Raw genomic sequence first — 12,042 nt, forward strand, 5'->3', positions numbered from 1 at the left:
GGGAGGCAGTGCAGGTGGAGAGTGGAAGGGCCCAGGACCGAGGTCGCAGACAGTGGACCAGTTGTAGCAGGGGAGAGGGAGAGAGAAAGCAGAAGCAAAGAGGAAGGTTTTGAGGTGCTTCAGTAAAAGCAGATGTTTCTCCTCCAGATAGTGCGCGGTAGAAAACACTATGCCACATAGAACGAACAAGTACAACTGAACCCGTCTTTAAAGCCACTGTATAGTAATGAAATTGCGGTATAAACTCATCAAAAGTTACTTACATTATATTTGCATTTTCCATTGTGTCTCTGTGTAGGGCAGACCCGAAACACCACTCCTTCTTTGCCGACGTTACTTCTTCTAATGAACGTGGCTCATCGTTTCGTTTCTGAAATTTTATTCATTATCTTTTCTTAGTCTTTCAGGATGGTCCCGGCCTGTCAAGGTCAAATCACAATAGAACCTTATATTGGGTCGTGGGCCGTTCCGCCACCCGAGCAAAACATCAAAGCAGCTGACCTTCACTTTGAGCGAGCACACATTTCTAGTTAGCTCCAGTTAGTGTAAGGGCATCTTGTCTGCGTGCCTTTTTTTTTATTGTCCCTATGGGTCGGCCATGTGTTTGTAATACGGAAACATTCTATAATTTTTGTAAAAATGATTTATATTACTGTTTGGTTTAATTGCAATGGGCCTGCAACATGAGGAGACTCGAGAGAACAGACAATCGAATTACAATCATTTAAACCGTGATGTGTATTTCTCAATGAGCTCTGCTTTAGGTGGACATGGAACAGAGGCAATGTTGGGTGGCAATGCAGTTGTCCCCTGCATAGGTTCGTTCACCACTCCATGTATGTGCCTATCGAGGACATCTACGATAAGTCTCTCAATAAACTCATATTGCATATCCTCAAACACTGGTTTGATCACCCATTGTTTACTTCTTTTAGTGAAGGCCTTATTGTAGCGAAGCGTCCCTAAAGTTCCGGTCGTCCTACTTTGTTGACGGCCAACATTATGGTTATGTGCCAAGACCGCTAGAAGAGTCCGATTTATCATGCCTTCCATGCCAAAATGCAATCTTTTGGGCCTGTACTTTAGGCACATATTGTGGAACACCTCCAAATCTCCTGTGTGGCAGAATTCCGTGAGTCCCCTCAAATCTCTTGTTATAGTTTTATCAAATACAATCTTTTCAATGGCCTTGTGAGTGGGTGATGAAGGAATCAACCACTTCTTCTTCCGTGCCTCCTCTGTGGACAAATGGCCATGTTCACATTTGTGGAAATGCTCATTTGTCGACCATCGATGTACGTTGCTACAGTGCAACATTACTGACCGCCATTTTTCCAGTAGAATTTCCAACGACCCTTCACATGTTTTTGAGCTCCACCAAAGATGGTTGCTGATTGACTTGGACCACTGTGAAATACCTTGCATATCTTTTTTTTTTCCTGCAGCCGACAATTTTTTATTGATTGATTTTGCAAGATGCCAAACGTCAAATTGGTGATTTATATTTTTGAACTGTTCTCTCATTGTCTTGGCAATTGAAACGTGTCTGTCCGTGGCTATCAGGTCGATCACCATTCCCCGCGATTGTAGTTCTTGCAATGATGCTACAAAGGCAACTTTCTCCATGGCCACTGAGGATGTACTTTGTGACACCTGCACGACCACCGAACTCACAATTTTCTTACTTTCCATGTCCTGAAAGTGGTAGGTGCAGTACTTGGCTGAAAATCCTGGACTGTCGCATTGTCCATCACCGGCTAGCCTGAAGCGTTTGCCCGCGAATGTACTTTCCATTGACATTTTTTCCATTCTCCAAGCTTCGCTGATGGCTGGAAATAGATAATCGGTTTGGTATTTGTAGAACTGACTTTTCGCAATGAAATGGATTCCCACAAACTGAAAGAAATACTGTAACTTTTTAAAACTTGAACCACTAAAAAGTGCGGCCGCTGCACAAAGTAGATTGCCTGCTGGCAGTTGCCCCAGCATGGGTTGTGCAGACCATGCGAACGGATGATATTGTGTACAGGTGGCATGTATTTTAAGGTTAGTGCCTCGAATTGCACGAGTCACATTAATCAATGGCTCCCCACATACTTCCCCACCAACCCAATGCCCACATTTCATCATCATAATAATATCCATCAAACAGCTATCGAATACAATGAATTTGGCCTCTTTCCTTATACTGTCACTCTGCATCCCAGCTGGTTCGGCCTGTAACGTTGAGGACATGTCACTCGCATGAAAGGTACAATCTCTGATATCGTCTTCCGCTATGCTGAGTGATATTGATGGTGTTTCATTGTCGTCCACTTCATTCTCTTCCATTGCAACATCTGTTCCTTGTCCGGAGATGGGAGAAAAAAACAATGTCTTCAACTTTCGCGTGCTCTTATTTTTTGCGGGTGTGGATTCTGTGAATTGATCTACGACTGCATCCAAACTACCAGGAGGACATTCACTATCAATGGCTGGTGGTGGTATAGCTCCGTTGTCAATCACTTCATATTCTTCCCATTGGCACGATGCATCTCCAGTCTCAAGTCCCTGCCAAAAGGTTTGACAAGCAACATCTCTCGTTCGCTTCACTGTCTGTGTAGATCTAGTTCTTACACCCACTCGCAACTAGAGGACAGATTAGAAAAGGGATGTTCAGTTTAAACACAACTTACAGTATTGAACTATTGACAGTGAAAGACAACATAATATAGTGAACAGGACACTAACCTTCTTTTGCTTTCTTTTCTTTGAAACTTTCTTTCCTCGAACTTCAACATCTGGACGCTGTTGCTCCGACTCGTGTGTGCATGTCTCCACTTCCTCTCGCGCTGCAACGACTATACTTTCATGATAAGCACATCCATCACTCACTGAGGCTCCATCGACTCGCTGAAACATAGAACTTTCATTAGTATGTATAATAATATTGAAAACACAAAATGTACTTGGGGACCAATACCCATACGTACATCTCAATAGCAAAACACGAATGAACGCATTGTGTAGAACATTCAAACGACAATAGTTCACGCATTGTTGATCTAGTTAGATTGAACTGTCAAGATCCATACCTCGGGCTCCGCATAGACTTCCATTGATGATATTATTGAAGATGAGGCTTCAGCAACTCCCTGAAACACAGTAATTGCATTAGTATGGTTTTCTATTTTGTTTAAAAGAACATAAACTTTCTGCAGGCGTCAACGGCTCATCTAAATAGACCTGCACAAATGATCAGTTGTCTAAAATAAATAATGGATATCCAAATATGATTCGATTTGCTCCATCGTTGGAAGTGTCACCACCCAGAGATCTGCATCAACTACTAGGGGTGATGTTCTTGTTGAAGAAGCTCCGTCAGCTCCCTGAAACATAGTACTTGCGTTAATAAAGAAGGAAGTATAGCGGATGTAATCACGTCATTTGATCTCGCATGATTGATCTGTCAGTATCCATACCTCGAAATGCATAAGAACATCAAGGGACGCTGTAACTGCGGTGCACACTTCTGCAAGCTGTTGCGCCGACCCGTAACTGCATGCTCCCCCTTCCTCTTGGACTAATGCTCCATCGACTCCCTGAAACATAGGACTTTCATTAGTAATGAACACAATATTGAAAAAAGAAGACACATAGGAGGGCGACGACAGAAGGACATACCAATGGCTAAAAACGAAAGAAACATTGTGTGTAACAATCACGCTACAAGAATGCAAGATCTGATGATCTCCATCGATGGAACTGTCCGGAAACGTACCTCGAGCATCTGAGTGACATCTACGGTTGTCGTCAATGCGTTGGACTCCTCAGCATCTCCCTGAAAGACAGTACTTGCATTATTTTGGATAACAATAATTATAACTGAAAACAAAGACTAGAGGACGAGTACTGTGGTGTACCATTAGGTAAAATAATTACACGATCAATTAAAACTATTGATTTACATGCCTAAAACAAGTCAGTGTCAGAATAGCTAAGTAAGATTACCCGATAGGCGCTTGAAGTGGCTGATGACTGCAATAACGACACGGATGGAGAATCTTCAGCCTTCATATTGAGTGGATACATAAATGGGGAAATTATTGTTAGCTAATGCTACACACTACCGCAATGCCGAGAGATAAATACGTAAACTTGACTCACCAGTGGAGGGATGTGGACGAATAGAGTGGGAATAGCGGTTGAGAGCAATTTTCGCCTCGCTCGCGGTGTTTTCGTCCTTATTAGCAATGATGTGGAGTACATGTCTGGGCTAAAGTGCCTGCTGCAGATGCGGTATCGATCACCCCTCTTGTCCGCAAAGACTTCTAGGACTCTACTTTCTATCTCAGAGGCTGGATATCCGCAATATCGGACCCATTCTCTTATCTGATCTATTGTCTTAGGGAAAACATGCATTATAGTACCTTCAGATTTGTTATGGGTCTTCGAAGGGCAACCGCCAATGGAACAGGCAGGCATTATGGAAAGTTCTGAAAAGTAAAGATCAACAATTCTCTATGAATACCAATGTGTTAAAACATTAAATGACACATAAAAGGTTCAATGCAAGGTCCGTTTTGGTTCTTGGAACTATACATGTTATTCACATGCGGATAAGTATTTCAATAACTTTCAAAAAATAGAAAAAGTAATTTGACTAAACTCAGAACATGTGACTAGTTCCTTGCATGTACTGTCGTGAACGAAAAGAAAACATGGATGCAATTTGATGACTACTAGCAAATAGATATAAATTAAAAAATTGGACGCAAAATGATTATGGTACATGGACTTACCTTGACGAACAAACAGTTAGATGCAGGGATCAGAGTAGTTTCTTGTCGTAGAACAGGGAGCAGTTCACAGGTTGCAAACTGACGAGTTTGCTCAAAGTGGTCACGGAAGTTCACAGAGACGAAGAGCAGATAACCAGCACCTTCACGGGTTGACTAGCAAAGCGCAAAGAAGTTCTCATTAGAAATATGAAGTGGGTTATAAAGAATTCGAAACAGGGGTGTGTTTGTGAATGAATGACGTGTATATGTCGTGGCATTATGCGGTCTGCAGGGGGCCGTCCAGCGTGAGCGGGGATGCTTGGCAGGAGACACGGGGTCTGGAGGTAGACATGGGAACAACAACCCATGCTCTATAGACCACTTTGAAGTGTACATGGTCTTTGGCACCTCTTGGCCTTTATCGCTCCCTGACAGCTCCACTTGCCAGCACAAGTACCCCGGTGCGAACTGCCTTTGATAGGGCGGGGGGTGGATCGGGGCGGTGGTCGTGCAGACAAGACACAGGAAGACTCGTGAATGGAGACACACTTATGTGGATTGCAGGGGGCCGTCCAGCGTGAGGGGGGATGCTTGGCAGGAGACACGGGGTCTGGAGGTAGACATGGGAACAACAACCCATGCTCTATAGACCACTTTGAAGTGTACATGGTCTTTGGCACCTCTTGGCCTTTATCGCTCCCTGACAGCTCCACTTGCCAGCACAAGTACCCCGGTGCGAACTGCCTTTGATAGGGCGGGGGGTGGATCGGGGCGGTGGTCGTGCAGACAAGACACAGGAAGACTCGTGAATGGAGACACACTTATGTGGATTGCAGGGGGCCGTCCAGCGTGAGGGGGGATGCTTGGCAGGAGACACGGGGTCTGGAGGTAGACATGGGAACAACAACCCATGCTCTATAGACCACTTTGAAGTGTACATGGTCTTTGGCACCTCTTGGCCTTTATCGCTCCCTGACAGCTCCACTTGCCAGCACAAGTACCCCGGTGCGAACTGCCTTTGATAGGGCGGGGGGTGGATCGGGGCGGTGGTCGTGCAGACAAGACACAGGAAGACTCGTGAATGGAGACACACTTATGTGGATTGCAGGGGGCCGTCCAGCGTGAGGGGGGATGCTTGGCAGGAGACACGGGGTCTGGAGGTAGACATGGGAACAACAACCCATGCTCTATAGACCACTTTGAAGTGTACATGGTCTTTGGCACCTCTTGGCCTTTATCGCTCCCTGACAGCTCCACTTGCCAGCACAAGTACCCCGGTGCGAACTGCCTTTGATAGGGCGGGGGGTGGATCGGGGCGGTGGTCGTGCAGACAAGACCCGTTTGCCGCAGGGCCTCACCAAGGAGAGGCCATCTAACTGAATGTAAGAGGATGGCTGCAGGATCTACTACATGGAATGCAGGGGGGTGAGTTTATAAATACCTCACCCTCCCAGGAGAATATACACTAGATTCATTTAAAAAATCAAAACAACCATTGTTAAAATATATGTTGGGCTTTATTTTAGATTTTAATTAAACATAAATAATAAACATTACACATTGTAAAGTTGAGGTTGCAGCACATCGAGGGAAAATCCGCGGTATTGTCCACTGTCACTGGGGAAATGTTGTCTAATGGCAAGTACCGCACAGGCAGGTATTACTCTCCGAACGCGGTGTCCGAGCCTCCCGTGAAGCCACCAAGTGAAGCAACGATAGGCCACCAGCCTGTACCACCTGTGAAAAAAAAAGATGCAAACTGTATTAAACTGACCAAACTTTCTTATCAATGTCGATTCAGGTAACACATGTCATTTTTCTTAGAAAAAAATTATATCTAGAAAATGCACTATATGGAACAAATTTACATGCGTTCGAATGATATGTAAATGTAATTTTATATGTGGGAGACGACCATGAAATAGTGGTGGCATTACTGACATCACAAACAGAGTATACTTACTCGTTACTCGGATTACGCGGACGAACAGTGCCGCGAAGTTCGTGCATAAGCACCATCATCATCCTCAACACGGTCCGTGAGAGGCAGGCTTCCCTGAACTCTGGCAGCTCGGTGATGCATTGCGGACTTTGCTCGCCTTCCTGCAGACTTTGCTCGCTTTCCGAAATGTAGGCCAAGCACCCGGAATTTTCACGGCAGCAGCAGTTCTCCTCCTCAGTTGGCATTAGCTCGCACCGATTGCACGTGCACCAGGTGGAGACGCCGTCCATGCGACATGGTCCAGGCTCTTCATCCGTTGACTGGTCCTCCCAACTGCCGTCCGAATCCCCATCATTTTCGCGTGCTTGACTTTCCAGTAGTTCTTCCTCGGTGTACTCGGGCTCGTACATATACGGCATTATTGTGGCCATTGTGCGGTAAAGATAGTAAAATAATTTACAGAGATGGTACAGGTGTTCACACGGGCTACAAGCGGCGAAGGTAGCTGACCAGAGCACTGAAACGAGTCACAGAATACTCAAAGTAACACAGAGAGAGGAATGGAATCGAAAATCTGCTGCTGTGTGTTGTGAAACGGTCTGTTTATACTTATTGGGGAAAGAGGCGTCCTGCCATTTCCATGGCAACACGTCAATAGCTGAGGCGCAGCGATTGTTGACACGAGACGTGCTTGAAATGGGCAGTACGCGTCTGCTGATGTCAGGCTCAGGGGCGGGGGATTTGATTTAGTGCCGCAAAGGCAGGTGAGCCAGGTCGATGCGGCGGAATGATAGGATTATCACAAAATGGAGGCTGATTTCGAGTGCGATAATGGGCGAAAAGTCGGGTAAGGTCCATAGGAAAGTTTCCTACGATCTACCGATTTATGCTTACAAACACATGGCCGACCCGTAGGGACAATAAAAAAAAAGTCCCGGAACTATCCTTTAAGCAAAGAGGGGGATTGGACCATTGGACAATTTTTGGATTTCGGAATTAAGAGTATGAATCGGGGATCCTTCACTGTTTTACTGGGTCTTGCTAAAACATGTAGGCCTTTGGATCTTGGGACATAAGTAACGTGGGAGGACAGTGTCTAGCACTAGTAGAAGGAATGGAGACATTTAGTTCCAGGATACAATGGGGGGAAATGTATATTAAGAATAAGATGGTATTCAATATACCTATAATTGCTCTATTATCCACCAAATACACCATATCATTTATCAGCCCACATTTCTGCCTATGATTGTCAGTGTAGCATGTGAAAGATGTAACAGGTGGGACATACAGTAGCAGAAACATACCGTTTACCATTAACCTGTCAGTGCCCTAGGGTGTTGGAGTTCGGAAAGAAGGTTTTTGACACACTGAGAAGGATCATGAAAAAAGACAATGTTATGCACCAGGAATGGGACTTGTTCTGATGACTAATCAACTACAGTAATCAGCAGTTGTAGATGGTTTGTAAGGGAAGCTCTGGCCAAATGGAGAGTGACTCTGGCCTGCTTTCGAGGTCCCTCGTCTGCTCATAATAAACAGATGAAGAACATTGCACTGCGTAATGAGTTGGTTGACGCCTATGACAAGATGACTCCCCTTTCTGCCAGATGCATATGCATTTGGACATGTTTGCAAATACTTTGAAATTAATTTTCTGTTAGATCTTTATGGAATTATTTCACTACCTCATATCAGACTTGATTGCATGTAATCTGTGCCTTGCATGTTCTTGATTTGTATGGTTTAAATCCTTTGTCAGAAAAGGATAATTGTTAATACTTAATAAAAAGATGTATTCATTACTTTGGTTTTCATGCTTTGGATAGCGTCTTTCCCCAGAGGTCACTCTGAGCCAATGTGAGGGGCGAGGGGTGAATAGGACTATGTCAGGACAGGATATTTACAGAATAGTTGGTCATTGTATTTCATGTGTATAGAACAAAAGATACATGCCACACTTTGTTTGTACAAGGACTACAGTTGATAAAGCAACTAAGCAAACATGTTTTCTCAGAAAGTAACTGAACCTAGGCAAAGAGGGAAGACGTGTGGATGCACGCGTCATACCTCTGACTCCATGGGTTCTTTGGGAGGGGGCCGGTTGAATGATGCAAGATTAGGTTGAGCTCCAAGGAGAGATATGCTGATGAGGTAGGTTAGTGAGAAACAAAATGTGTTCTTATTCTATTTCTTTTCTTGTTTTGTCAAAGCACAATTTTCGGGACTTCCAGTGTCTGTCAACATTCAAGAGAACAGCCTTCCCGGCACAGTGGTATCGGCATTCAGCATAGAGAACTGTACGGATCCTAATCCTCAAGTCTCCATCACTGCGGTTGCACCCACGTGCACATTCTTCAATACGCCACAGCTTACTGTAGTTCTGACTTTAAACACATATTCTGTAAAGGTGAGAGAGAAGAAGGCTTCCAATTTAGAGGATTGTTTTGATGATCAATGCAGCATGTGATTTCTTCTTTAATCCAGATTTCACATTGTCTCACTGTATTTCGAATTTGCTGGTCTTATTTTATAGTAGCCAGTCATTTTTTGTTTGCAAGAGTTTTGAAATGATTTAAGGTCGCTATATTTGTCGTCATCACTCGGTTCTCTCATTAAAACATTGATTTTATTGTGCGGAAGAAAAGCAGGAACTAGAGTCCCATTGCTTACGATGAGCTAGTCGGTCACAGTCTGTGCCAGAATGAGGGCCTCCATTCCCTGCAACTGAACTTTGCAAGGACATAAGGAAACATCCTCATACATTGTATCCGATACCAGCGCCAAGCAACTATTACTCCACTGGGATTCGGCTCCAGGAAAAGAGTAGGATGGCCATCCAAGGCGCTTTGACATGCGGTTAAGGGTCAGGGCGTCATTTATTGTTTGTAAATGGAGATGGAGATGATCTGAAAATTAGAAGCATTTAACAATCTGCATCCAAGTCTTCATCTTACCTTTTTTAGTTTGGACTATTAAGCCAAAACTATTGCATTACACTACAGATAGGGATACATTAAACATGAGGAAGGGCACAAAGCTTGTCGGTGTTGTTTGGTTATTTGCCCACCCATTCACTACCCATGACCATGCTAATCCCTAGGGCCATTCTGACTCAGCTCCTTCCCCTCCCGACCCAAAACAATTCCTCTTGGGAACTCCTTGAGCTCCCTTTATTCAAGCCATACATCAAACTTTGCACTGGAAATGCCTGCCAGTGTTATTTCAAAGTAGTCTTCCGAGAGTAAATGACCTAATTGGAGTTGTAAACCCGCCAGTGGTGTAATAAAAATGTCTTACCTGGTCTGCATGCCCTTCACTGAAGTCCTGTTAAAAAACACACGCATTGGCAAAGCCAACAGTTTTGACTTGTGTATAAGTATTAGGCCTTTGCCAGGGACTGCTATTAGATTCCCAGGTACTCACACCATTTTGCACCTGCTACCATCAATTGCAAGGCTGTGCCTGGCAAGTTCCTTTGTCATGTCTGCACAAAAGCCCAAATAGTTGGCCTTGCCAATGCTTGTTTAATGAGAGCTCTCTGCCACTGGATTGCTTGGTTCATAGGTGTGCAGACCGACAGCAGTGTGCGATTTACAAAATCATATCAGGAAAAGGGCACAATGTAGCATGTGCAACACTTGAGCAAGTGTGCAAATACACCGTGTTGTTGAGGCCCAAAGCTTTTTAGAGCAAAATGCCCACTGGGAAACGGTAATAGCAAAAGTGCTGATGTATACTAGTATCTGCACAAATATGCATGTAATGCGAGCACATTGTGTGTGGCCGAAAGGCTCCGATGTAAATTATGCATTTCCCAAATAAGCAAGATAAAATCGGGCCTGGTTAGTTAGTGAAATAAATCAATTCACCTTCCATCTTGTTAAAGGTTACCATTTGAGAGTCCACATGCCCTATTATTTATAGTGTACATTTCACAAATCTAATGTACCTGCACATTTCGGAAAATGTAGATCTACACAGTGAAGCTATGTTGTATGGTATGCAGGTTGTGTCATGGAACTAGCCATTAACCATGAAAGCAATCTCACGATTCTTTATCTTCATGGAAATAGGAAGGTTTGAAAATCCAACCTGGGCTGAAGGACACTGCGTAGAAAAAAGAACCAGAAGATTGCAGGCTTTCATGAAAATCTTCTGCGTAATCTAGGTTGCTTCCTGTGAGGTAAAATAGCCCAGTGACTGTAGATAACCAGCTGTTAGCCCAATACATTGAAAATTGGACCCTTTATAAAGGGTTCTGTGTCAAAGAATGCTCTGAGCAATGGGTAAAGTGGACCTAATTATAGTTTGGCATTATTTTTGGCAGAAATACAGCCAAATTCATTACCATTATTGCAACTCATTTTAGCCATTAGTACCCGGCGAGGTTCAATGAGCTTGTAAAATGCAAGCTCATTGTGCCTCGCACGGTCCTTAACCTGCCCCAGAAGGCTCGGAGCTCTGCGTAGTTCTTCCCGCGATTTTTTCAATATACTTCAATGGCTGCCATGGAAGGGGAGAAGGAACTACAAGTAGTCCCTTCTCCCCTTCCATGGCAGCTATTTTCTTTATTTAATATGGCCGCCACGGAAAGAGAAAACGGACTACGTTTTATGTCTGCGGTGGGCATTTTTTTTTGTTTTCCAGCTGTGAAACGCAATGCGTTGCCTAGCCGCGAAATAAAGGCATTCGTTCCCCAGTCTAACGGGCCGGGGTATTATTGGCAATATGCCCCTCAACTGTGGGCAATTACTACATAAGGTAATGCCCCCGGGCCTTTGTTAGGGCCCTCGCTACCCTCGGGCTTGTAGCTATGGGCCCTGAGGGCATTACCTTATGTGGTAATGGCCCACAGTCTCGGGGCATATTTCCTAACTAATCTGACTGATTACAAATTGCGATAATGTTGGTTTTAGTCCACACTCATGTCCTTCATCGAGTATTTGAGCATTTACCAAGGACGGTAATTCTGCCTTTGGTAAGTCCTCCTGGTTTTGTGTAATGTGGAGTCTCCTGCCAAGTGCTGGAGGTTTTCCTCCACATTGGTGCCTAACTCATAATTTGCCAGTGCAATAAAAGTGACAGTTATTTCATTACTGCACCGCCAAACTTGGAATGAGGCTGAGTGCCTTAAACTTCAGTCCGCTGACCACGGGAACCCAGTCAATTGCCTGAACGGCTGGCGTAATGGGCTTTCTTTTCCCCAGTCTAAAAAGCAGAGGTGTCTCTGAGTTCTGGATTATTTGTGAGTGCTTAATGGATGATTTGGAGCAGCATTAAAATAATTCAGACTCTCTAAAATAAAGACATTCACCAGCATAACCTCTAGTGGGGTTG

At 44.3% G+C, this 12,042-nt stretch overlaps 1 protein-coding gene across 1 annotated transcript in view; it reads left to right on the forward strand.

Moving 5' to 3' along the window:
* The window catches only part of CDHR4 (cadherin related family member 4), a 332,193-nt gene that overhangs the window by 15,278 nt on the left and 304,873 nt on the right, over positions 1-12,042 (forward strand). Inside the window, exon 2 of the mRNA XM_069646250.1 lies at positions 8,916-9,112. Coding sequence (XP_069502351.1) covers positions 8,916-9,112 — 197 coding nt within the window. The remainder of the gene's footprint in view (positions 1-8,915; positions 9,113-12,042) is intronic.

Source organism: Ambystoma mexicanum, chromosome 2p, assembly GCF_040938575.1.
Source record: "Ambystoma mexicanum isolate Mex_15411 chromosome 2p, UKY_AmexF1_1, whole genome shotgun sequence".
NCBI lineage: Eukaryota > Metazoa > Chordata > Amphibia > Caudata > Ambystomatidae > Ambystoma > Ambystoma mexicanum.